We start from the raw sequence: 27,924 nt of genomic DNA, 5'->3' as shown, positions 1-27,924 counted from the left end.
CACTGAAGGCAAGAAGTGCACTGGCATTTGAGATCACAGGTGGCCTGCTGTTCTTCAGGAGAAACAGAAAACCCCCACAAGCAAGATAGTCTACATTGAAGAACATGTTGAAGACAAGATTGTCATAGGGTTTTCAAAGTACAATATTACAGCTGTATTAAACTCTATATACACCCAGGCTTTAAGAAGACAAGATACAGAACACCTTTGTTTTACAACAAACGATTCAGCTCTTTAAAAGCAACAATTTCAGATAACTGTACAAACATCCTGCTCATGTGGAGAAACTTAGCGCATTTTCAGTTGAAATGAATTGCCCCAATGTGCCTCCTTTGACACCGTGCGCTGCAATTTGACCTTAGTAATTTTCCAGTCATTTGTATTGTGATAACTTCATACACACATGTATTCTGGTTCAATTGACCAGACATAGGAGACCTTAACCTGGCAAACATGGGTTCACAATAATAACTTCAGCTCTGGGTATAATGGCATATGGCCCTAACCCAATGAGGAGGTGATCAGAACATGATCAATAGTTTCTGCATGGCAATTTCTTCCTTCCACTTATAGGATGTGTGGAACGCATCCAGCACTCATGCTGACAGAGGATAGATCCACATGCAGCAGTCTGTAGATGCTGCCTCCCTCCCCCCCAATGTTCTGCCTGTAGCACACTCCAAACACTCTTGTTTCCTTCTCCTGTAGAGAATCTGTTTAGCACCAAGGAGGAAGTTAGGTAGATCCAAGGGGACCTATAGATTGCAGCATAAAGGTGTAAAGCTTTTCATAGTTATAGTCAGGGTAAGACCGTGCATGAATTTGAATGCGAAGCTCATTCTACTACTGTACACCAATACTTTGTATAATCTCCAAGACATCTGGTATCACATTAATCTACACAGAAAGAGTGGAACGGTACAATGTAAAGGTTCAGGACTACATTCTCCAGATTATGACAAAAAACCACTTTCTTGTGAAAGTTACTTAGATACAAAATTTGAAACAAGAAAAGAAAACAAAGATAATATACATCTACCCCCAATAAATCTTTTAAAGATTTGCCGCCTGTCTTCCTCCAACCATGGCTTTGTTAGATGTAGGGTATCTTATATGGATTGGCAGAGGTTGTGCATTTCATTTTAATTGGATAAGATGCCATTTGAAATTTTTTTCCAGATTTTCTGCCAGTGCAGCTTCAGTTGCAAGAAAAACCTAGCAAAACCTTATGCATCGCCTAGATTTAATGTCATTGTGAATCTACAATGCAGCATTTAATGTTGTTGTGGGTTTTTTTTAAAAAAAATCCTTCCTAGAGCATTCTGCTTCCCACGTCCCCCACCCCCAAATGCATTACAAAAGATCTTCCAAACTGGACTGAATTAAGAAGAAAGGGGGAATAAAGAAAGTAATAGGTGTGGTCATGATTCTTGTTTACGTCTCTGTTCTTTACTCTCAAATCCTGGCAATGGGGCTCCTTATTTGTTGTGGCATGAAACCTGAAATGTTTGATTAGAGTCAGAGCTGCAATTCTGTAATTGACTGAAAGCAAGATATAGCTCAAGGGGAAGTTGCTATTGGAGAAAGCAACGATGCCACCATCACAGCTCAAGACTGGAGTTCATTAGCACCAGTCCCTCTAGTGGGGAGAAAAGGTACTTGAGCTTGCAAAAATCCCAATTTCTTATTTCTGTTGAAAGAATTCAAGTTTTCCAGATAGTGCATGTAAGGCATGGGACCTGTTTCCCCTGAAGATAGCAATGGCTTCTTGCCTCCGATCTCACCATACAACTGTTTCTGTGGCCCAAATATGTAGGGGAGGTATAAAGGTAAAGGGACCCCTGACCATTAGGTCCAGTCATGGCCAACTCTGGGGTTGCAGCGCTCATCTCGCTTTATTGGCCGAGGGAGCCGGCGTACAGCTTCCAGGTCATGTGGCCAGCATGACTAAGACGCTTCTGGCGAACCAGAGCAGCACACGGAAACGCTGTTTACCTTCCCGCTGGAGCAGTACCTATTTATCTACTTGCACTTTGACGTGCTTTTGAAATGCTAGGTGAGCAGGAGCAGGGACCAAGCAACGGGAGTGCACCCCATCGCGGGGATTCGAACCGCCGACCTTCTGATCGGCAAGTCCTAGGCTCTATGGTTTAACCCACAGCGCCACCTGCGTCCCTCCAGGGGAGGTATAAGCTTAGCCAAATAGCAACAAGGGCCACCCAGATGACATATAGCTAAAGGAAGGATGCTATTAACAATGGGCCACACTCAGATCTCCCCAAATGCAGTTGCCAAGCTCCCCACTCCCCAGAGTTCTTCACATATTGCAGAGAACATGGGGAAGGACTCTTCTGTCGCACTGAGCTTTAGAAGAGGCATACATTGATGTGTATCCCAAAGCTTTGCACAACTTGTGACTTCCTGCTCCCTCTCCCAAGTCTTCTGCATGTCCCAGAGGGCTTTGTGGGAATGGAAAGATTGGAGACAACCACAAAGAATGGCTAGCTACTAAGCCAAGCCAAAACCTGTGAGCCCCTGGTTCCAGTGATGCCACATTGAGGCACTGAGTCAAGCAACATGGAGCTTGCAACCAACCAGTTGACTTGAGTTGTTTGGCAGTGACCTTTCTTCTGCATCCAGCTTGAATGGTCTTTTAGTGTCTGATTTTCCATATGTGATACAAAAACAGGACAACAACAATAATATTAACAATAATAACCATATGAATAATACAAAATAATTATCATTATATTCTTTTTTGGAAAATTATTAACACAAACCAGCAAAACAGATTTCGCTCCCCACCACCCTCTGCATTGGATTTAAAAAATGTGAAGATGTACACTTGTAGAAAGTTCTCAGTACAAAAAGAGGGAGAGACAGCTGGCAAAACGGATAGCTTTCTGTAAGGCAACACGTTACCTTTCTCCTACTTTCTCAAGTTACATTGGGATTGTTTGGTGTTTTTAGGAAATGTCAGAACTTGGCTTGCTTCAGTTTATCGATGTGGTAACAGAGTTTCAGTGCCGGTCCCAGCTTCAGGCCCAAATATTTCATGATCATGTCGCTTTTCAGTAGCAACAAAGCATTGCCGTCAATCTCCTAGTTTAAAAAGAAATGAGGAAGGAATCAAAAACGTGATGTGATTTTGACCTGTGTTGAATGGTGGGGAAGCTACTATCCCAATGAGCTCAAAAGGAATGCCCAGCAGCAGCTTGGATGGTGTTGAGTTGCTTGAAAATTAGGTAATTTAAGATTTCTTTGAAAATCTGGAGAAATCAGGTGAACTGCAGCCTTCAAAATCCTTACTGTTTCACCTGGCATCTATCCAACTGAAGTACGGGGAATTTGTATTCTCCTAACTTTATCTGTTCTTTAAATACTGTAAGTCTAAAGTTAACAATGAGATGAGAAAGTGACACAAGTGTCCTTGCCTAGTAGTATATCAGAACTCTTATTCATGACTTGGTCAGTATTTGGTGACATTTTGAGTGGTTCTAATAAAAGCACAGCCCAACTATGGATTTTGGAGGCCCCCCCCACCTTGTAAACCAACCTGGCTGCCTTTGGTTTGTGTGAATTAATATCACTTAGGGCCACTTCAATGACTGCATGCACATCACTCTTGATGCAGGTTGACTACAGCCATCTTCCTCAACCTGGTACCCTTCAGATGACTTGGACTACAACTCCCACCATCCCACTCAGTACACACACACACACACACACACAGAGAGAGAGAGAACCTGGAAATAAGTCACCATATGCATTTGTTCTAAAAGAAATCACCAGTTGGCTCTTCACCAATGAGCCATCAAATGCTTATGTAATTCTTAGGAATGATGTTAATGCAGCTTTTTGTAGTTCTGTTATTCTGTATGCTGCATAGTGTCAATTATACTGATGAAGCTATATAAATAAAGACAACAACACATAGTACACGGGTGCACATATCAGGATTCAAAACATCCATGTGCCCGCATTAAGTAAGAAATCCATGTATTTCTTGATAGGTTATTTTGAACTCAGGAATTAACACTCAACTATAGAAAGTATGAGAGGTGCACCATATTATATTATAATAATTTCCTGATTGCTGCTCACATTTATTCAAAATGCTTCTATGCAGCTTTCCTCAGCTGAGCTCAAGGAGGCTAGCAACAATGAATTAGAACTATTTTAACAATTATAAAACAAAGGTAAAACATTAATAGCAGCAGTAAAACACTAGAATAGCTGTAAAGCGATAAGAACAACCTATTTAAAAAGGCCAGGAACCATTAACAATTTTAACCTAACAGACAGGTTCTAGTAAAGCTTTCTAATGAAGCCCACATAAGTTACTAGCCTTTGTTTTGTTTTGTTTTACTAAATACAGGGTTAGTAGCTTGCATTTCCATGTTGACAGCAGATGAAAGGAAGCCCCCCCCCTCCATAGCCAGCATAAAAATCCAGGATAATAGCAGCCTAGTTAAGCACAATGAAAGAAAGGCTCTTTTGACCAAGTGGACTGGCAGAGCGGGGTTTGTGTCTGTGTGTGACAGGACCAAGAGATCCATCCCTTCTTTGGGATCCTGCTCAGTCACCTGCATGGAAATCCTGGCTGCTTTTTGCTCCCAGGCATACTTGTGAAGTAGAATGATGACACAATTTTGTGATGAGGCGGCAACTAATAGTTTTCTAATCACCCGATGGAAGGCCAACAAAGAAGGGGAAAACCAAGCCACTCGTAAGAAGGAGCTCCAGAGCTTGGGCACAGACACGGAAAAGACCCACTCCCATTTCCCAGCTTAAATGTACTTCTAGAGATCCTGGGACTCAGGCAGGGCGGAGGGGAGGGCTCTTGTATTTTACAGAGAACCACATATTTTAAAGGAATGTGTGACCCAAAATACATTTATGTACAATTCTCTCATGAATAGGGTTGCCATGTCAGGAGCATCCTGGACCCTGCAATTTCACAGCCTGAATCTGAGGCCAAAGACCATTCCCTGGTTGGGCCCTGGAAATGGAGGTTAATTGGAAGAGGGGAGCAGAAGAAGACAGACCTCACCCCACCCCACCCCACCAATAGTGCCTTTGCTCCTGCTGGGCTGAAGTTTGCAAGCTACAGCCATAGCCTTCTTAAAAAAATGTTGTTGTTGTTGTTGTTGTTGTTATTAAAGACGCTCATCCATCTGGAGATTCAAGCCCTCCACCTGCCCCCTTGAGGGGGCAGGCAAACCTGGAGACTTCAGGTCAGTCCTGGAGGTCTGGTAACCCTACTCTTGAAGGGAGAACTCATGTGTTTTGCATTTAGGTATATATCTAAACCTACAAAAGCTAGAGGAAGTTGTAGTCCTAAATCTGGCTGTGTAGCATGCTCCCAATCCAGAATTTTGAGGTTAGGAAGCACCTTGTGAAACAGAAACAGCATGACATTTAACGACCTGCTGTGACTCCTCTGTCATAGGCCTGGTTCAATTATAGATCTGATCTGTAGTAATAATTTCTGTTGTGGTTTATAGCTGCTAAGGCTTATGACCTAGACTAGCTTCTCGCAGTCTGCTGGAAGGCTTCAAAAGTATACAGCATCTGGAAGTATTTCATGCTGCTTTATTAAGATCTAATCCTGTGAACACTGACTGTCAAGCTTAATATTTCAGGCTTAGTGCTGAACACTATGATAAGCCCACTGACCAATGCAAACGGATGCTAAATCTGGAGGCTTGGCTGCAGCGTGATGCCTTGGCATACAACACTGCGCTTGGTAATGAAAAATCCTTTCTTTTTGTTGCTACTGTTTTCAAAGAAGCAAAAAAGATGGACTTTGCCTGGCAGTAAAATCACTATTCAAGAAATACTGTAAAGGGAGGTAAGCTAATTGGAAGAAAGCTGAAATAATCAATACCAAGACGTATCAGGTCTATGAAACAATATGCGCTCTCAGTGATAATATCCATCATTGGAAGAGTCAGGATATAATTCTGAAAGAGCAAGTTTAATTGGCCTAACTCAAAAGCTTTACTCTCCCTTCAATACTCATTTTTCCAGTTACAGATCAGAGCAGCCCGTTGCATTACTTTGCTCACTCATCTTGGACTGGCATTCCTGCTGGCTAGTTCTCCTTATTCTGAATCTGAATCCCACATTGCTTCCCTTCACATTCATTCACGCTCCTTTCTAGGTCCAATCTCTCCTGAAATTCTTCTGCACCCTCCTCAGAAATGCCAAGAGGGGAGCTGGCTAGCCAAGAAATCACAACTACAATTTGGGCAAGTGCCAGTCACCTTCTTTTACATCTGGCCATCCTGGAGGAATGAGCCACAATTTACTCAAAAGTTTTTCTACTGACATGAACTAGGATTCCCTGCAGACAGTACACATGTTGTTGGTCTCTCTCAAGGCAAGCTGTTTCTGTCTTAGTATGAAAAGCACCGGGAAGTTAAACGAACAAAGGTCATCACCACCTCATTCTGCAACCCTGCGCTTGTCATCGGCTGCAAAAGCAAGGATTTGAGGTGCTGGTTGGGAATGTCAGCAGCATTCAAAGCTTCCGACTAAATTATGCACCTGCTCCTTAGAATCATTTAACTCACAGGAAGACATGGCTAAGGTTAAAGGAGTAATCACTTGTCTCTCACCTCTGGGGTCTTCATGCTAATCCAGTTTAGAAATGAAGGTTAAACAATTTCAGGGAAATGGGTTATTCAAAGGCATAATTGAGCAGGATTGGGTGATGGCCTTAATCAAGCATCAGACCTCTTGTATATATCTCTGTGAAGCTGACTGAATATAAGCAGCAGGTTAGTGGGTGCTTTGATATGGAAAATTTAGAGCCCATATTATGTTTAAACCACATCACCGTTATCAAGGACTGCAGCATTGCACAGAATGCTAAGTTGTCAGCTACTGAGCTGAGAACATAAGAAGCTTCCTGGGTCAGATCACAGATCCAAATGTCCAACACTGTATTTCCCAAAGTAGCCAATGAGATATTCCTAAGGAAGTCCACAAAAGGAGCATAGATACTCCTGTTGCAACTGGAATTCAGTGGCCATGGAACCCTGAGGTTCTCTTTAGCTACCATGGCTTAATCGCCATTGTTAAATCGATCATCAAGGATGCATCCAACCCCCTTTCAAAGGCTACCATGTCTGCTGAAAGCTTTTCTATTCCACTAGGACTAGGGCAGGTAATTAAGAATACATCCTTTCACAATGGTTTGTTGATGCCTGTATTTGACATTTTGTGGTTTTTATGGCATGGTTTTATTGTTGTAAACCCCTTTGCTATGTTTTTAATGGCACAGTGGTATACAAATATTTTAATCAGTACATAAATAGTAAGAAGCGTCTCTACACCTATCTTCCTGGGAAGGTCACTGTCAGGAAGTGACCTAGGTGGCCTCAGTCCCGGGTTTCTTGACATTTTGTGTCCTTAAAAAACATTTTTTAAGCATTGCTTACAAGGCAGCTGGACACACTGCAATGCACAGTGCAAGTGAGACCCTGCCCACTCAGAGGCATCTCTGCTCATAAATTAGCATATGGAAATTTTAAGGATGTGTGCCATGGACCTGTGCTCCAAGCCATTTAAGTACCAGGCAACACGTCTCATGTATCACGTAACAATTTCCCTAGCATTAGTGAGTGCAACCAACCATGATCTCTGGCTTAGGGCTAAACCATGATTCCTGGTTGGGATGCTTTTCATTCCAAACAAACCTCAAGCCAAGATTTGTTCTTGGCTGACCAATTATAGGATTTTTAGGGGGAGGGAAACTAACCACGATCATTGGTTTGGATAGATCATTAAGCTAGGGATTGTGGTTTGTTGCTCTCAGTTAGGGCCGGATTTAGGTTTGATGAGGCCCTAAGCTGCTGAAGGTAATGGGGCCCTTTATATGTCCAGTTGTCCTTTGTCAACAACAAATTGTCACTGTTTTTTGTGTTGAATATATGCTATATCAGGCTTCCTCAACCTCGGTCCTCTAGATGTTTTGGCCTACAACTCCCATGATCTCTAGCTAGCAGGACCAGTGGTCAGGGATGATGGGAATTGTAGTCTCAAAACATCTGGAGGGCCGAGGTTGAAGAAGCCTGTGCTATATGGTAATTTATGGACCTAATAGGTATCTAAAGCCATTTGCACATAACAAAATTTGTCTTTTATCAAAGTAATTGTTGAACTGAAATACAATTAAGAAGAAGCCTACATTGTATGTAGGTTTTATTTTATTTGTTTTTTATCTTAATTTTGGAAATGTACCGGTACATCCAGATTTTTTTCTTTAATTTTTTGGTTGGCCCCCAAGAGAGTGGGGCCCTAAGCTTGTTTAGCTTATATGTAAATCCAGCACTGCTCTCAGTCATGCTGGAGAAGGCGGGAAGCAAAAGAGGAGCAAACCATTAATTGTGATGTGCAAACTGCTTCTTTAGTTTATTACTAGCCTGTGCAAGATGTGTCTCAGGAAGCCAAATGCAGGCCATTGGACACATAAGGTAGCGTGCCAGGCACTTCACAATCCCGTTTTCACAGTCCCAGGTAAATAGCACACAATGTTCTGGTGGGCTTCATTGGCTTTGTGCAAATCGTGTTTATTCACTTGAACATTAGTCCTGGATAATGTAATTCCATCACAGACAAGTTCCTACATACGTGTTTTCTGAAGAGCTCCACGTGGGGTCCCAAAGCGTGAGGGTCGGCATCCTTTACAAACCAAACCACATCATCAACGGTCCAGGTCAAAGGATTCTTGCTTATGGGCCGAGCTGCATCTTGCCTTTCTGGTGAAGGACTTGAGGCTATTTGAGGAGGAAAGAAGCAAACGAAAGAACCCGGTTACAAATAAACACTGATTAACTTGTTTCTTCAGCAGTAGCATGGCAGTCATTACTTGCAAAACCAGCGTATTTGTAATACAAATGACCTGGGCTGCATTTGCATGGCTAGTAAGTTTCATAAATGTACTTTGTGCCATCTGCTAATCCTTGAACCATTCACATGAAGGGAGCAGTGAATGCCAGGAAGGGAGTATGTGACTGTCAAAGTGCATCCGCAGAGAGGATTTCTTATGCTGCAAGAAGCGGACCCAGGAAGAGCTCAGAGGATATCCATACATGACATCTTTGAATGGGCTTCTCCTGGTAGGGTGTGGGGAAAGAGCCATCATTACAAAGTGCATCTCTTTGGCCTCCAAGCAAAGAACAGTAACCTTTAAATTAGGTCAAACTACTGGTTTTGCCATGCTATTGACCATTCCTATTTAGGTTAACTTGGAATTAAGTCCTCCTATTAAGTCCAATGGGACTTACTCCCAACGTGCATAAGACAGCCACCTAGTATCTGAGCCTTTTATGGAAGCAAGCCTAAGGCAGCCTTCCCAGCCTGATACAGTGGTACCTCTGGTTAAGAACTTAATTCACTCTGGAGGTCCGTTCTTAACCTGAAACCGTTCTTAACCTGAGGTACCACTTTAGCTAATGGGGCCTCCTGCTTCCGCCACGCCGCCAGTGCACGATTTCTGTTCTTATCCTGAGGTAAGGTTCTTAACCCGAGGTACTACTTCTGGGTTAGCAGAGTCTGTAACCCGAAGTATCTGTAACCCGAGGTGTTTGTAACCTGAGGTACCACTGTACTATCTAGATATTTTGGACTACAACTTCCATCAGGTCAGTCAGCCTGACGAGAGTTATAGTAAAAAACAACATCAGCCACACACACACAGAAGGGCATCAGGTTGGGAAAGGCTGGCCTAAGAAGTGAGAAAGCAGAGAGAACTTTGGACATTTTGGATTTGATTGCTCAGCAGAAGGCATGATGGTTAACCCTGGGTTGTAAAAATGCAAAGGACTCGCTTTCCTGCTGGGAGAGAGAAAATATGCCAGCTGCCACAGTCTGAAGGGAACAACCGCTGCTATCATAACCACAGGCAGCAGAGATAGTGGCTCAAGTAAGCACCATCTTCCCATCTGGAATTAAAAATGTGAAGCTGCTAATGGAACAAAAGAAAAGGTAGGCAGGGACAAGGCAGGGCTTTGGCAAATGTCTCCTCTGAAAGCCTTAGACTGAGGGCTGCTTCACAGGAGATATACTTTACAGGAGTGTACAGTACCACCACCAAGGCCTAAACAGAAAGGACATGGGATGGACTGATTAGGTAGGCCTGGAAGCTGGAGCACCTGGCAATGTCTAGGTTCATGCCATCAGGGGAAAGGAGGCACTTTCCCTGTTTTCCATGCACAATGGGTGGACACTTTCCCCTACATTCCCACATCTGCATGCACACTTGCCCTACTTTTAAGAACACAGGAAGCTGCCTTATAGCGAGTCTGACCATTGGTCCATCTAGCAGAAGATTGCTTTCATTGACTGGCAATGGCTCTTTCTTGGGTTTCAGGGGTGTGTGTGTGGGGGGGGTGTTCTCCCAGCTCTCCCTGGAAATGTCCAGGATTGAACCTGGGAACTTCTATAGGCAAAGCAGATGCTCTACCACTGACCGAACAGCCCACCTGTAAATTTGCATTTGCTCTGTGTAGCAAAAACACATATTGCATGTGGGGCAGCCCTAACACTTTCCACAGGATCAGGATATCTTCCTGCTCAGTATCCTCCTAATCACCAGCTTTTATGAAGCAGTGTCCCCAAAGAACACCTATTTGGAGAGCTACTAAAATTGCACAAAGATGAACGTTGTGCATGTGACTTCTTAATGGCATCAAGGCTGAGATGATTTAAGGTCACATCAGCTCCTTTCAACATTAAATCAAGGCAATAAAGCACACTGGGATGAAAGTGCATTTATGTTTTTTATTCTTTAGTCTCTGCAGAATTATAAATCTCAGTCGCTATCTCTGTGCCGTTTCCTGCCCAAACTTAACCCCCTTTATTTGCTCCTCTCTCTCCTTGGCAGTGCTGCATTATGGCTGAACAAACAGAGCCTGTTTGGCTTTTAGCTATATCGCTGGTGTGTGTATTAAAGTGAGTGTGCACACATGGAGAAGCAAAGGCAAATGAGCTTAGAAGAGGCGGCACAATGTGAAATGAAGTTAGCCTTGATTTGACACTGGTTGCTCTATCACTCCTTGCTATAGTGCCATTAAGAAGCTGCTGAAAACAGCAAAAGCCGTTTGCACAGGAGGAGCTTCCCAGTTTGGTGTCTTGGCATGCAATTGAAAGTGCAGGAATGGAGCAGGGGAAAGATGCCACCACTGCATGGCCTTCTGCTGCGTCAACATCTTATAGTAGCTCTGCACTTTCTTTGGTCTGCTAGGTGGACTATAAAGAGCCCAAGAGATCAGAATATGTGGTATGTGGCTTATCAGATGCAGTGGAGCACCCAGTATCAGTGCTCTCTCATATGTAGATGTCTGACAGACATCTTTAGGATAAATTGGGACAGCAAGATTGAGGATGTCAGTGGCACGGAACACTTAAGTTGCAGAGTGTTTAAGACAGAGGTGGGCAGACTTCAGGCTTGGGAGATTCCCTTTGTGTTTTACTAGAACCACAGGATCCACTGAGTTGAATCAGTGCAAAAGGCACCCACCTAGAATTAAAAGAACATGGTGCCTCTGAGCTGCTGCTAAACACAGGGATATGTTCTGAGTATCAGAACTTAGCCAAGTTCATAGTCCTCCCACACACAAATCCATTACCCCCCAGCTTCCTTTACTTTGGCAGTCTAACTGAAGTGTGAGTATTTTGATTGCCACTGTTGTTAAACAATTGGGAATCAGAGATCCTTGCTCATCTACTACAAACTACCTAGAGATCAACCAATAGATCCAGATCAAACTTCTGCCCATCCCTGGTTTTGGAAAAGAGGAGCTAAGAGGTTCAAAGAGACTGGGAAGCCAGAATTCAAAGAGACTGGAAGCCAGAGGACCATGGAAGCATCTGAACAGGCTTGGTCTTCAGCCTGTTTATTGAACATTCTTGGTTTTCTTGCACATAAGTTAGACTCTATTGTCTTTATTGAGCAGTCACTGTGATTTGTGTAGGAGGCTGTTATAACAGTACTTTGATAGTGATCCTCAGGTATGAGAGCCAACGCAAAGAAGTCCCTACGATGTTCCATACTGGATGGTGCTGCATGCAAAAACGGGACTTTAAGCAGGGCCTTCCCAGCCAATCCTGAAGAGACGCACTCTGTCAGATACATTAGACCCACACATAACATAAGAGACTTAATAAATTAAAGCCAGCACTTTGAATTGGGCTCAGAAGCTAATTGGTAGTCAACAAAGCTGTTGCAAAATTGCTTGACTCCTCAGGTCTTGCATGCTTTGTTGGAGGAGCCCTACCTGTATATAAATCCTGCATTAATGCATCTGAAATTTATTCACACCAGGGATTAAATACATTAATAACTATCTCATCTCCCTCATGTCAAAGGTATCCTAGGGCATTGTGTCATCAGAATTAATCAAGATGATAAAGAATGCTCAGATTACAAAGAGAGAGGAGTCTTCGGTACCAATAATTATCCTTAAAGATCATAATTTAGGTAAAATCCAATTTCCTGGCTTTGGCAGGTGGCAAGAAAATATGTAAATGAACTGCGCTTAAAAACTCGTGACGCAGCTCAGAGGGATAATCAACCTATTTTATTTTATTTGTACTTATTTTTAGAAAGATTTATATCCCACCTTCCAGTGCTTATGCAGCACTCAGGGCAACAGCCAACAATTAAAACAAACAATAAATGCAACAGCATTCCAAAAATACAATATAATAAAAACAGTGACAGATGCAGCAGATAAAACAGAATCATTTGATTATATATACATATATCTTCCCAATAAAAGAAAACAGTTCACTGGAACTGTCTGGTGGTATCTGGAACTGCCTTTAGATTTAGGTAAAACACAATGTAACAGGACTGGTCACCTAAACAGACAGAGGGCTTGACCACACTCATGTTTATCTCAAGTGGTTTTACGTTTGTCTCACCACTTTCCCCAGGAAAACCCATTGTTTATTGCTGAATCAGAACAAATGTCAATCCGCATAAAAATGAACATTGATATTTGTTCTCATTCATTGGTACACAGCCGATTTTCTTGGAGGAAAGCGGCGAGACAAGTGGGAAGTATGGCTCTGTCTTGAACCTCAGTCACTCAGGCCACCCAATGGCTCCAAAGATGAGCTCAGACTTGAATTTAGATTTCTCTGGGTCACACTAACCACACTGAACTCAAACAGGAAAAAAAGGAAATAAATGTAGACTCAATAAAATAGAAGTTTAATGAGAATTATTTTTGGAGTAAAGAAAATAACCAAATGTGGTGTGAGACAACAAAAGGCCACAACAAGCTACAGCCAAGCAACAGGCTAAGGAGGAAAGTACCTCAAACAGTACCTCAAAGAGATTAGAAATATTAAGGGTTCTATTAGGCCCATTAATAAATTAGATAGGGAAAGATATTCATTACTTTAAAATGGTCAAGATACCAGGTTACTTGGACAAATCTTTCTTTAAAATGTAAAAATATATATGTGACATTTGACAAATTAGAAATGAATAAAGTTTTTGTTGTTGTTGTTGTTGTTTTAAAAAAGTTTGCTACTGGTCAGACCATGAACAGAATTATTGTATCCAAGTGCAGCAAGGGAATTACCGCAGGCTCATTTAATAAAACCAAGGAATTGTTTTTGAAAAATTCTAAATAAATGGAAAGATTTTCAAAACCTAGAAAAAACAGTATGCAATTTCATTTTTAAAAAGGAAACACATATTGTAACTGGAGTAATCTTGGGTTCTGTTAGAGTCTGGCACAGATCTAGGTCTTACGTTTTGCCATGGTTTTAAAAAACACAATATTCATTAATTAAGATTCAGTTTCTTTTCCTGGCTTGCAAAAATAAATGTTCATGTAATTATTCATAAACAGTTTAGTAAACTATTTTAATCTCAAGGTTTGAGCCTTTTGGAATACATATTTCAAATGTTTCTCTTCTTCGTAACATAAACAGTAAGAAATAAAAAGAAACTGCTTTTTATTGTAGCATATGCTTTCATCAGGCCCACACAACTTGTGATGCGTCAGTGACAATACAGCCCATCAGTATTGTGGACAAAGCCTCCATTTCAGGGTCAGACTATAGAAGGCTGCTGAGCTGCACTTGGTTGTGAGTGGCCTGGCTCATAAAATGATATCATCATGACAAGAGTTGGTCTTTAAGGAAGAATAGAAACACCACAGTATTCAACTTCACAGGTAGCAAAAGAACTCAACACATCATCAGATAAAAATTGAATGTAAGATGTTACCACTTCTGTTTCCTTCCATGTAGGTTCCATTTCTGGTTGGGCTTGATGTCTGATGCCTCAGAGCTGCAGCTGATGGTCCTCCAGAGGCCATCTGGCCAGAGCGATGACTGCAAGAGGAAGATGACCCTCCACCGTGACGTCCATCGCCAGAACTCTGCCTCATAGAGTACACGGATCCCATACAATTAAAGGCAGAATCAGAGGGGTCTACGCTGTAATGCTTTGTGTTCACTGGATCAACCAGGTAGTCTTCAGGTATGACTGTTTCTGTTCGAAAAGGAAGGATCAGGGGTTAATGAAATAACATCATTGATTTTCTACCGAAGTTAAATTACTTTAAAAAAATTTTTTTCTCTATTTTCACTCAGTCTTAAATAGCAGACAGGCAGCTAAAACCCATTAGCAAACTAAAGTGTGAACAGAATTAGAAGAAACTGCAGTATGTGGGATTTAATTTATCAATGAGGATTTATAATAGGAAATGGATTTGAATTAATTTATGGGATTGTGACTTTCTAGTTCTGAAATTAATAATATATGTAAGTCAACTTCACTCGAGGCTTTGGTTGACTACAGTGCTTGGTTTGCTTCAGAATGATTTTATGCAGTTACAGAAAGTATATGATTTTAAAGATGTTTATATATAGGGTTATATATATATATAGCCAGATATTTAATAATACACTCCAGGCCAAATAGTACAATTTGAGAAGACAGGGAGTTAACCGGACATCAAGTCCACTATTTACCTGTACTTACATGAAGGTGTAAATAAAAAGAATAATAATAGCACATGTAGCTAATTGATTAAAAAAAACCTGATTGCTTTCCTCTCAAAATGTTACATATAATGCATGTGATTTGTTTGTTTTTTAAATTGAGACCATGATTTTAAGAACAAGTCTGGTGTTTCTCTGTGTGTTTAACCTGTTCTCTATTGGTTATTTTCCATTCAAGTTTGTGTCCATGTGCTCCTTTCCTCACCTCATTTCCCTTCTGTTGCATACCATGAGAGAGTGATTCTGGGTTTTGTTAAGTCCTTGTTTCCTATTACATCTGAACTGGAAAACTGTGATTTAATCAATGCTTACTCTCCACAATCTGATCCTAGTTTCATATTCTGGTTTGTAAAAAAGAGTTTCTATGCTTGTACAAAGGGGACACGGGTGGCACTGTGGGTAAAACCTCAGTGCCTAGGACTTGCCGATCGCATGGTCGGCAGTTCAAATCCCCGCGGCGGGGCGAGCTCCCGTCTTTCGGTCCCAGCTCCTGCCCACCTAGCAGTTCGAAAGCACATCAAAGTGCAAGTAGATAAATAGGTACCGCTTTATAGCGGAAAGGTAACAGCGTTTCCGTGCACTGCGCTGGTGCTGGCTCGCCAGAGCAGCTTCGTCATGCTGGCCACGTGACCCGGAAGTGTCTTCGGACAGCGCTGGCTCCCGGCCTCTTAAGCGAGATGAGCACGCAACCCCAGAGTCGGACACAACTGGCCCGTACGGGCAGGGGTACCTTTACCTTTACCTTTATGCTTGTACATAATGGGGAATTGTGGTTTAATAAACCCTGATAGAAGCTGGGCTGAAGGTGGACACATAAGAAGAGGAGGAGAACAAGAATGGAACACAACAACACAAGGTTTGTTCTCAGTCTAATTTATAATTGTTTATTAAATTCAGATAGTTAGTGTCTGAACTGGTCCTTAAACCCACATTGGCATAGGTCAAAGTTGCAATCCACAGGACTCATAACAAGAAGCTGTTAGCAGCGCAATCAAACGCTAGCACAGTATTTGTGACAGTATTACAAGATTTAATTAGTTTTGTTAACAACACATAGCAGTACACAAATATTAGAGATGGAAAAAGAAGCCTTAGAGGCTGAAGGAGATTTAATATGGACAATATTTTGTGAAAATTGTGAGGAAGCCAATATTTCGCCTAAAATGATGAGTCCAATAAGTGGAAAGGGATACTACAGTCTCATGTATAGATCATCATTGTGGATGTCAAAAGAATAGAAGAGGGAGTGATGAGCAAATTGGGAGACATTAATTCCATTTAACAGAGTTCTCTGCCATCTAGAATAAGGGCCCTTGTTCTTGTTCTGCCTTCTCCTCACTTTCTATCATCATTCTTTTACCAGTTCCCTAGCTGGCATTTTTAAATGACAACCACTAGCCATTTCTGAACCTGGGAGTTGAGAAGGACATAAGTATAAATATCTTTACACTCTATAATATCTACACGTACTCCAATTTTGGTGCATAGATAATGCCCATTGAGTATACACACAATTTGTTTTGTGCCTGCAGCCTCCTAGGTAACTGTAATACTCAATACACACGTGGACATCAGGAGTGGGGCAAGTATGCAAGGCAGGAGATGCCAGGTGAGGAAAACCTGCCAAGACTCAGTTTTCACCCCACGCATTTGATCAGCTATGTGCAGAGGCAATACAGATGTTAGACTCTCACCTCACAAACTGGATGTCCAGATCTTTAGTGTAGGATTTCTCCACCACCATACACCAGGGCAAATGTTCCACAACTTATATTTTCATTTTTAAATACAGTATTTTGCACTATTTTTTGCAGCATTTCCTGATTTAGGCTGTCTCAGCTATACTGTATTTCTCATGAATATTCCTCAGGTCCACATTTGCCTCTCTTTCTCTTCCCATAGCTCATAATATTTCACCCCATGACCCCATCCCTCTACTTTTTAAAGTGCTATAATATTTTTCTTATAATGGGATGGCCAGATGTGGCCCATCTATTATCAGCCCTATGATCTCATGGCCACACAGCCCTGCCCTTCGTTTGAGCTATGCCATTGGCTCATCTAATTGTCAGTTTCATCTAACCGCCTTCCTTGGCATTGTTGGAAGAGATTAGAACAGCCTTAAAGCTGTATTCCAAAGACGGCCTCAATAAATAATATCTACTTTTATTTATTTAATTTTTTACATAATGTTGAGACTGATTTAACATCTGTGTCAGTTCTGAAGTCACCTTCAAATTCTTATTAGGAGATGCAATGTGTTGAAACAGATGGCCTTCCAACTCCATGAAACCAACAAACTTCAACCCCAAACTCCTTGTTATTATCAGACTAGTGCATTAAAAAAATGGACTGGAGCAATAGTTTTACAGGAAGATCTTTATTTTGACCTTTCACCAGATGCGTGGAGATAGATCCTGAGCCATTTTGTACATTCCACAGAAGCAGCAAGTTTGATTGACTTCCTCCTCCCAAGCACCCACCCCACAATTATGGGTTTCCTGGAAGAGGACAAGATGAACGCCTCTCTCACAGGGACCCAGGTATGATGAACATCTCTGACACAGGCAAGTGCAATGAGGATTACTTCAAAGTGTGACCCCTGGGAACATTATTCATTTGTTTGCTTGAAACATTTGTTTTCTGTTGTTCATCATGAATGATTCAGTGTGTGTGTGTGTGTGTGTGTGTGTGTGTGTGTGTGTGTTTCGTATGTTATTATTATTAATCATAATCACATAATTTATATACTGCCTTCCATTTCAAGAAGAAATACCAAGGCGGTTCACATACAAATAAAAGCCAACAGCAAAATAATGCAAACAAAACCAATTATAAAAACAATAGCTACCTTTAATTAAAATGCACAGTAAAACAACTACATTAAAACGTCCACAATTAAAACATAAAAAGTCCATTAAAACCGTATAACAGTTAAACAAAACTCAAAGCAGGAGATTCAAATCAAAATATCAGGGGAATGCTTGTCTAAACAGACACACTGCAGAACAGAAATTTGGAAGTATCATGAGAACTGGAGACCATAGCAGTTGTTGAATTATGGGGGCCTCACCTGAGTGACAGTTCCCTTGGCTACTGTTTCAGGATGTTCCGGGGAATTATGATAAAATTTGGGAAAGGGGATCATGGACTGGGGCTTTGAATTTCTTTAAGGACCCTCCTACCTCCCCACCCCACATAATTTGAGCTTGCCTGTTGCTGCTTTGTAATACTGCCACTCCTGCTCAGCATTAAAAGGAGGATCCCCACTTCGCCTTTCATGCTCAGATCTAGCCACCATCCTCATGCCCTGCCCCAATGTATGACAGCCTACACAGCAGTCTGTACCAGCCAGGTGATATTGACGTTTCTTCTGCAAACCATCCCTATCAGCAGTGTGAACTGCCATAGATGTGCACACGTTAAAGCCCACCAGTGTGTCTGAGCTATGGGGATCAGTTACTTGCAATACTAAAAATAAGCATTATGCCATAAGGATTATGGTTTGTGCTGCAAGCAAACCAACACATGGTCGGATATTAACAAGAAAAATACCCAGCCTGGTTGAAAATTTGCCAGGCAGCATCCCAGTGTTGTTCCACAGGGACACTAGACAGCTGTCATGAATAGAACGTAGTACAGTAAATAAATGTCAGTTTCTACTTTGTGCAAAGTAGATGTTTACAAATGGCATATTATGCTAATCTAATGTCCCCTTCACTGAATCACTGTCAAGCAGTGTCTGAATTGGGGGTGTAAAGGTGGCAGTGCCATAACCCCACTTTTGACTGCAGCTCAGCTGTCAAAAAGGATGAAAAATCCATGTATACAATCATCACATTCCATCTCATTTCAAACACCGAAGATAACATAATGACCTCTTCTCCACAAACCTTTTTAGATCAGGCAAATAGTTTTCTATTAAATTTTGTTGTGGTCGAGTGCATTGCACGGATCTCCCATTCCCCCTTTAAATCTGACCTTAATATTTTATTTATTGTTTAAGGGATAATGTTCATGGCAGAGGAATATATGAGGCAATAAATGGCTTGTGCAGGTAATTAAATGCTGAACCAAAGCCGAGACTACTGATAACCATAAAAACCATTTATTTTGACTATGTTCCAAAGCCATGTACTGCAGTTATTATACAGGGGAAGGCAAAATCAAGTCTGCCACAGGACTAAATAAGAGTAAGAATAACACAACACATTTATTGCTTTTGAGATATTGAACTCATGTTGTCTCCCTCCTCCCCTTCAGAAGATCACTTTGAAATCAGGCAGGAGACTCACATGTCTATTTTTTCTCAACATTATGAGGTTTTTAATAAAGTCCTTGATAGTCTAAAAATAAAAACATTAAATGGCATAAGCAAAATAGCAAATGACATTACAAAGCTTAGCTCTCAAAACACTCCACCCTCCCAGCTTGTATCAGTTGGGCATAACTGTGACAGTGTGACTTGAAAGAACAGTCCTCCAAATTCATACAGCAAGAGACAAAAAGCATGTTTTCGTCTTTGCAAAAGGAGGCTGGACTTACTGTCCAAGATTCAGGATACATCAAAGTGTCATGTGTGTACAGTTAAGTGGTATAATATCCACTTCTAATGCAAATATAATATCTGTCAGACTAATAAATCTGTGTGTCTCTCCAAGATCTCACAAAGGTAGAGGGAAACTAAACACTACAAGAGAAAAATTGGCCTCCGCGTGTTGTGTTTTCCTCATAACACTAATGTGGATCAGGAGGCAAGAATTTGCTGGAGATAATAGGTGGATAGGAGGTTTGAACCCTCCAACCCTTGCTGTTTCTCTCCTGCAAATCTCTCTTTCACTTTAAAACTCTTTCCCCTCAGCTGGGCTCTAAGATCAGAAGAGGTGTGGTTGGGAGGGAAAGCAGTATTTGCTGTAAAGAAAGAGTAAGCAGGAATTTGTGAGGAAGAGTTAACGTGTGAGAAGGATTAAGAACCCGCTGTCCCTGATTCTCTCTTGAAAATGGTAGTCCAACACACACACACATGGATTTCTTCAAATACATATTCAAAAGTCATAAAAAAACCAACTGACCTGATTCCATCCGTCCATTTTCATATTCTTCAGGGTTTTCGGCAGTGTTGTATTGTGGGAAAGGTTGATTGCTGAAAAGATTGTCACACAATAAGCTACGGCAAAGCTTTTTGAGGAACCGCAAAACATAACCAATGCTGTTCACTACTGGCAGGCTCAAGAGGTGCTGTTTTCCATCAAAAGAAGCAGAAACTGGGGGAGAAATGAGGAGGAATTAGGAGGTTCTCTAATATAAGCAGTAGTTCCTTTCATAAAGAAGATGGTTCTCTTAATAGAGCACACATTCTCTTTTTCACAAGCCACACATCTTTTCAGCAAATGCTGATACTGTGACCTCTTTAGGCCATTCACTAAATAAATACAAGAAGGATGAAAGTAGTACAGAGTATCATTGATTTTTGTTGCTTTAAATATTTCACAGAAAGGAAGAGTCTGAATCTCTCTTCCAGAGTCACAATGTGGATTACCTTCAAATCCATATACAAACTTCTCTGTTACTTCATCTCTCTGTGCTGAGCTAAAAATCAAATCACCAGACTCTGATGAAAGCTATACTCTGAATCCTAGATCACAGGACCAATTCACTACTTTGGTGAAATTTCTACCCACCCTAACCCCAATCTATGGTGACATATACTTTACAGATGACAAAGGAGCATGTCACTGCTAATTGTCTTTTTAAATAATTTGTAGTGGCGCCATTAACTGGAACCTTTGCAAAGAGGTAGCATACATATTTAGGTTGAGGTTTAAAGGTAAAGGTAAAGGGACCCCTGACCATTAGGTCCAGTCGTGGCCAACTCTGGGGTTGCGGCGCTCATCTCGCTTTATTGGCCGAGGGAGCTGGCGTACAGCTTCCGGGTCATGTGGCCAGTATGACTAAGCCGCTTCTGGTGAACCAGAGCAGCGTACGGAAACGCCGTTTACCTTCCCGCTGGAGCGGTACCTATTTATCTACTTGCACTTTGATGTGCTTTCGAACTGCTAGGTTGGCAGGAGCAGGGACCGAGTAACGGGAGCTCACCACGTTGTGGGGATTCAAACCGCCAACCTTCTGATTGGCAAGTCCTAGGCTCTGTGGTTTAACCCACAGCACCACCCGGGTTTAGGCCTATTCAATTTTGTTTCAGGTTTATTCAGTTTATGCATCGCTTCCCACTAAAGAAGTTCCTAAGTGATTTGCCACCAAAGTAAAAAACAAGCAAACAAAACAATTAAAATCACATAAATATTATTAAAACAGACTTAGCAATACCATGTCGTGTCATTTTAAGAAATAAATAGATAAATATATGGACCTGTAAAGTGGAAAATGTTACAACGGACTGGAGAAAATAGCGTGAAAAAATGGTTGTGCCAACTGATCCATAGTATACATTCAACAGATTGGCCCAAAGTCTGAATGGGGACCAACTTTTTTTTTTAAGTAGCATAGATAAAGCTTGTGCCAGAAGCCAGTGAAGTCTGGTCCACATGGGAAAATGGAGCTCTCTCCTCAGCCAGCCCCTCACCCCACCTGCCTTCTTACTTACAAGCAGTCCAGGGGTGTGACATTGCCTGCCAGCTTCATCCTCCCAGGTTTTAGTGTTGCCCTTGTAGCACTCAGCAGAGAAGATTATGGGGACCAATCTATCCTTAGTTGGCTCTACCTGTCAGTGGCTCTGGTGCCACCTGCTGTTGGCCTCCCTGCCTTCTGCCCCAGCATTCCCACTGCCAGAAGAAACGTGTCCAGTGGGGAGCATGCACAATACTAGCTTGCCGACAGCAGGGGGAGGGGGGGAGAGGTTGGTGCAGTTTGGGTGCACTAGCAGAGCCAATCTGGCACTCCGGCCCATGCATCCAGTGGCGTAGCGTGGGGGGTGCAGGGGGGCCCGGCCGCAACGGGCGCAACATCTGGGGGTTAGGGTTAGGGGGCGCAAATCCATGGGTTAGGGGGCACAAATTACTTGCCTTGCCCCGGGTGCTGACAACCCACGCTACGCCACTGCATGCATCCCCATCATCTCAACCTCCCCACCACATTGACTCTCCTGGTATGCATCAGCTCCACCATTGCTATGATGTAGCATTGCAGCTTCCCACAGAGGTGGTTTTAGGGGAGCACATTCTATGCTGTAAAATGGAGTGTGAGAGGCGGGGGCACCCAGTTTTAGCATCACACAGGGCGCCACTGAGAGTCTGCCACTGCTTCCCCCCACTGTGCAAGCTGCTTTTGGCATGTGCCACGTAGTGATGTAGGTCTATAGAAGTCCATCACGTCCATTTAGACCTGCTGGGAAGTTGTGCTGGAAGTTTACTAACATCTCTTTGGCTTGGATTTGCACTGGTAGCTTTTGAGCTTTGCCTTTTACTTCTAGCAGAGAACCAGCCAACGATCTCAACAAATATACTTATCTTTCAGCTTTAGTGCTTCAGTTTGAGTTTATTCAGAGGACCGAAGTCAAATGAATTACAGCCTGAGCCCATAAGGCTATCATCTCATTAATGTTAATAGGAATTTAATCATATCCATACAAGAAGAAATAATGGACTTTATTGGACACAACTGATTGGCATGCTTTCAGGAACAAGCTGAAATAATTTCTCAAACATGTGTAGCTTTTTGTTTCTTTCAACAAGGATGCAAACTGGGATCAGAGTGCCTCGGGGGGAAATGAAAGTGGAGACGGAATATAATTAAATGTTGCACAGCAGGATAAAGCTCAGGGTTGCACAGCATGGAGGAGGGTCCCAAGGATGCGGCAGCAATGGTATGGTGATCACTGCCAAACATGTTTTATCTATATCCACTTTCAGGGAACTAAATGGTTCTTAACGTGTATTTGTTCTTCACCTTTTCCTTCGTAAATTCAGCTAAAAATGTTAATGCCTAATTTCCAAGTAACTATTACATAGCTTAAAAACAAAAACAAAGCAAAATATCTTGTAAACGTTTGAGTCAACTAACATAGAGGCTTAAACATTTCCATTATTTCTCTCTCTATCCTCCTCACAGAAACTATCAGCATTCTCCAGGAGGTCCAAGACAAGAAAGAGTCTTGTGGCACATTGAAGACTGGCAAGTTTATTGCAACACAAACTTTGATTGACTAGAGTCTATCCTCAGCTGGCGGATACATATGGGTATAGAGCAGGGCTGGGGCATCTGTGGCCCTCTAGTTATTATCAAACTCTAACACCCATCCTCCCTGACCAATGGCCATACTGGCTGGGGTAGATGGAAGTAGGAGTCCAGCAAGATCTGGAGGACTGCAATTTCCCCATCCCCGGTGACATCCTCATCAGATGGACGTTAAATACAAAAACATACAGTGTGCGACAATTACCTTGCAAGCACAATGATTCAGAACAGCAGTAATTGATGCTCATTTAGTTACTCTACTTAGTCATTCAAGCAATCACTTCACCTACTTGTCAAAGCAAGACACACATGGCTTGGAAAGGAGCCAGGAAGGAGCCTGTGCACATCCGTAACTTCTTGTGGAGGTCCTGCCTCACAATATGAGGAAGTGACTGTACCCTAAGGATACATCCATATGGCAGCTGACTGCCGACTTGGTACTGCTCATGCACTCAAGCTTTGTGCAGCATCCACGCAACCTCATCCTCATAACAATTCCACCCTGTATTATTTTCTCTTTTAATTTCGAATTATCATTTGTGCAGAAAATCCAATACATAACTAAATAACCCATAGTAACAGTATATTATATTGGGTGGGTGGAATATGAGGTGGCATTTTGAAGAGGACTTCTTATGGTCACTATGAAAATGTTGCATGCATGAACAGTGCCGAGACAACAATAAACTGTCACGTGCAAGTAACCTTACCGGTGGATCAAAGTAACACCAGTTTGTAATTTACCACTCAGCATTCTGTTTGCTTCTCTTCTTGCTTTTAATGCAACAGCTCCATTGAACATTAAAATATTGGCATGAAATTTGATACATCTGGGAAACAATTATAATATTTCAAGTTTAAATCTAGTGCCACCCCTTCAACCATCACCAAGTGCAAAGTGCAATGCCAAGCAGAATAATTCGATCAAATTAGCCAAAACCAATGAAGTCTGGATGTTGATGCAGATTAAGGGGAGGATTTCAGCTCCCCCATCTCCTGAGCCAGCTGCCAGCTACATGCTGTGATCCAGCAGCAAGGCCCAAGGAAACTCCTCCCGCTTCGCTGCATGCTCCTTGGGTATAGGAACCTGACATGTGCACCAAGGCCCCATTGGCCAGTGTTCACCCCAATGCACCTGACAGGCCCAAACACCACTCTGGCTCTGATATTAGTTGGATTTCCCCCAAAAATCCACTCACCCACCTGGAACAAATGCCAATTAGCCATATTCAGACAACACCCAGAAGTGTGAAGCAGGAGAAAAAGATGTGACACAGGCCAATTAGTGTCTCCCCAAAAAATCCTTCTCAGTTCCCTCAATGAGGGAAGAGTGCAGGGTGAAACGGGCTTAAATAGCCGGATCTCCACTTCTCCCCTACAGGGAAAAATCACCCCATTTGGTTGTCCACGTTACCCCAGCAGCAGGGTCCATCTCTCCTCTTCTTGCAGGGGTGGAGGGTGTGGCAAATGCTTCCCTCCTCACAGACACAGGGAAGGAACAGAATTCCAAGGGAGCCATGCAATCCACTTTGAAGAATGCAACATAGAACACTTGGTGCATGCTTAGAAAGCTATTATATGTTTCATGTTTGAAGACCAGCTCATGCCCTGCCCAGCTCATGCTCAAAAAAGGTTGTGTGGCAGAGTGCAAAATTGTAATCCATCATCTAAAGTGAATCCCTTTAATCACTAATTTTTATCAGCTGGAATTAGACAAAAGACTGTTTCTAAGGACAGAGACAAGTGTAACACAACTAGAGTTGCCATATTTCGAAGAACGAAAAGGAGGACATATTTGCCAAATTCTACTTTTAACTATGGATCGTTATGACAACTCCCATTTTACATACCAGTGAAAAAAGAGGATGTGTGCTGGAAAAAGAAGACATATGGCTACCCTAAACCCAACATACATTCTCACCTGACACCATTTCACCTCCGTAGCCCTGCTTGACAAGTGAGAAGACGGTCTTTTGCTGGTGTGCACAGTCAATGCATGCCTGAACTGCCTGCTGCAGCACCATCGAAGGCCGCTCAGGTCCAAAGTGGTCTGGAAGTTGCTGCACTTTCTTTCGTTCAAGGTATGGCCCCACATTTGCTTGCTTGTTGACATAAATGCAGACTGAACAAAAGGAGAAAGATGTAATAATAATAATAATAGCAACAAGAACGCGTGAAGACCCCCAAAACCACCCCCAAATGAAGACACAATAGACACAGATTTTAGTTTAAGGTTTTTGGCATTAAATTTTGGCCACAACTTTATTGATTACAGCATGTGAGTGGTTGCTTAGGTATTGGTTCCATACTACCTGAACCTGCACGGTGGCAGGAACAGGACTGACACTGGGCACCACCATATGTCAGTAAGGGAAAGCATCCTGGGGGAGCGAGAACTCCTTTGATCTCACAGCTCATCCCAGATGCTCCCAGGGGCCCTATCCTGGATAATTTCACTGATGATTTCAGTGTATTTAATGTTTGCTCCCAATGTCTGTACAGAAGTTGTTTCAAGGCTGATTTTAAAGTTTACATTTTCAAGAAAGAAGAGTTTGCACAGTTCTGCATGGCAGATTTCTCTGAAATCCATAAATCCACTTTTTAAAAAACCTCTTATCTGAGAGTGAAGGAAACAGAAATTGACCTAAGCTGTGTTCTGAGAAGAGATAGCAAACCGTAAGGAATTAATTAACAGGCTGAAGGTTCAGTGTGCACTATATTTCATCATGATATCCTCTGTTCACTGGACATATAATTCAGACTGCAGTACTAAACCCTCTTTCCTGGGAATAAGCCCCTCTGAACCTGCTACTAAGTAGGCATAGGACTGTGTTGTAAGGCGAGCACTTGAAATGGGGAGAAATTAATGCAGTGGTCTACAGATAAGAATATGGTTAGAGAATACTGTCATTTGCACAATACAAAACTGAATTTATTGATGAAAGACTGTTCACCAATAAAAGAAGTTTATTTGTGTGTTTTTTTAAGTTACTTGAAATTCCTAGTATGTGAGAAATCTTCTTGTAAGAAAGCACAAAAGCTTTCTCCCATAAAGTGCTTTAAGGATACAGTGGTACCTCGGGTTAAGTACTTAATTCGTTCCGGAGGTCCATTCTTAACCTGAAACCGTTCTTAACCTGAAGCACCACTTTAGCTAATGGGGCCTCCTGCTGCCACCGCGCCGCCGGAGCCCGATTTCTGTTCTTATCCTGAAGCAAAGTTCTTAACCTGAAGCACTATTTCTGGGTTAGCGGAGTGTGTAACCTGAAGCGTATGTAACCTGAAGCATATGTAACCCAAGGTACCACTGTATAGGCAATATTCAATGATGTTCTCCAGCTTGCACACAGTTAACCTTCAGTTTCCCTCACCCCAACTCCCCTCCCCATGTGACCTCAATATCTTCTCTGGAGGATGCCCTGCCTGGACCAATGTTTTTGGGCATGCAGGGAGCAGAATGGAAAGCCCAACGGCATGAGTGCAAGCCTCAAACTATATTGAATCTCACCCTGCGGGTCTTTACTTTTAAGAGGTTTAATTTGTGGTATGTTGCAATTATATTATTTTATTGTAGCTTGTGATTTATTGTATTAGGTTTGTAAGCCACCTTGAGAGGACATTGTTGAATAAAGCAGCCCAAAAACCTTTTAGTTAGTTAATTAGTTAATTAAGAGGCCACTAAAATGAACTGCTCAGGAAAAAGAAAACCAATCTTTGATACTTATGCTGAAATCTATCAACATATATTTTATCTCTTCTCCTTGTACTTAAATGTTCAATAGAGGACAATGTTGAGGCTAAAAGGACAACCCAGCTTTTACATATTGTTGCATGGATTAATAACATGGTTTATAAGACGATTAGGCCTCTGTAGCAAGAGAATTCCTGTTAACATTTTATATACCGGAACCTTCTTGTTTTAAGGGATAGCAAAGGTTCCAGTCTTTCTGGCATGCCTGCTTATTTTATAGGATTGTGTGAGTCAGCCTAAAGTAAGACACATTGTTATTGCTGGCTGCAAGCGTGCTAGAGTTGTCATCTTTCAGAACATATAGCATTACCCTGTGACAGAAATCAGATAGGTGACAAAAGAAATTATAACAGAGCGAAGGACGTGGATGATGGCTGAGCAGTGTTGGGGATAATATACAGTTAGTATCACACCATAATGAAAATCTAGTGCTTGAAGTGTTAACAGCCACTCAGGCTGAACAATAAAAAGACTCAAAGCAATCTATTCTGGGTAAATAGGACTATAATGGCAATAATAGTTAGCATTACATAGCACTTCAAGCCATCAAAAGGCCATACAAACAAACAGGAGAAACCATTACAAGCACGAACGAAGGACATGAACTGCATTACGGAGATCTGATGACAGATTTATTAATACAAAACAGCACAGATTTTTGCTTCCTGCCGATGAGTGACACAGTGTTTCTTAAGGCAGAGCTGGGGTGTGCTTTGTTTATGTGTGTGCAGTTGATTTTCTATCATGTACAGACATGGTAGCCAGAAACAACATTGAGAACATGAAGAGAATGAAGAAGAAATCTGGATAGATCCACAGCAAACAATTGATAACTTGTCTTTGGAGTTCAAATATTTGCTTTACTTAAACAAGAATCACTAATGAACAGTACAGCTCAAAGCATGTATAGTATAGTGGATTTTTAAAGTTCAATAAAATAGTTT

At 41.9% G+C, this 27,924-nt stretch overlaps 1 protein-coding gene across 1 annotated transcript in view; it reads right to left on the bottom strand.

The window, feature by feature from the left end:
* Positions 1–130: 130 nt before the first annotated feature.
* SCML4 (Scm polycomb group protein like 4) overlaps positions 131–27,924 on the bottom strand; it is a 75,203-nt gene continuing 47,409 nt past the window's right edge. The window contains exons 4-8 of the mRNA XM_028723096.2: positions 25,151–25,351; positions 20,109–20,300; positions 14,258–14,524; positions 8,641–8,786; positions 131–3,102 (exon numbers count right to left, since the gene is read on the bottom strand). Coding sequence (XP_028578929.1) covers positions 2,977–3,102; positions 8,641–8,786; positions 14,258–14,524; positions 20,109–20,300; positions 25,151–25,351 — 932 coding nt within the window. The 3' untranslated portion in view covers positions 131–2,976. The remainder of the gene's footprint in view (positions 3,103–8,640; positions 8,787–14,257; positions 14,525–20,108; positions 20,301–25,150; positions 25,352–27,924) is intronic.

Source organism: Podarcis muralis, chromosome 3 (assembly GCF_964188315.1).
Source record: "Podarcis muralis chromosome 3, rPodMur119.hap1.1, whole genome shotgun sequence".
NCBI lineage: Eukaryota > Metazoa > Chordata > Lepidosauria > Squamata > Lacertidae > Podarcis > Podarcis muralis.
This window is presented reverse-complemented; position numbering and strand designations above follow the sequence as displayed.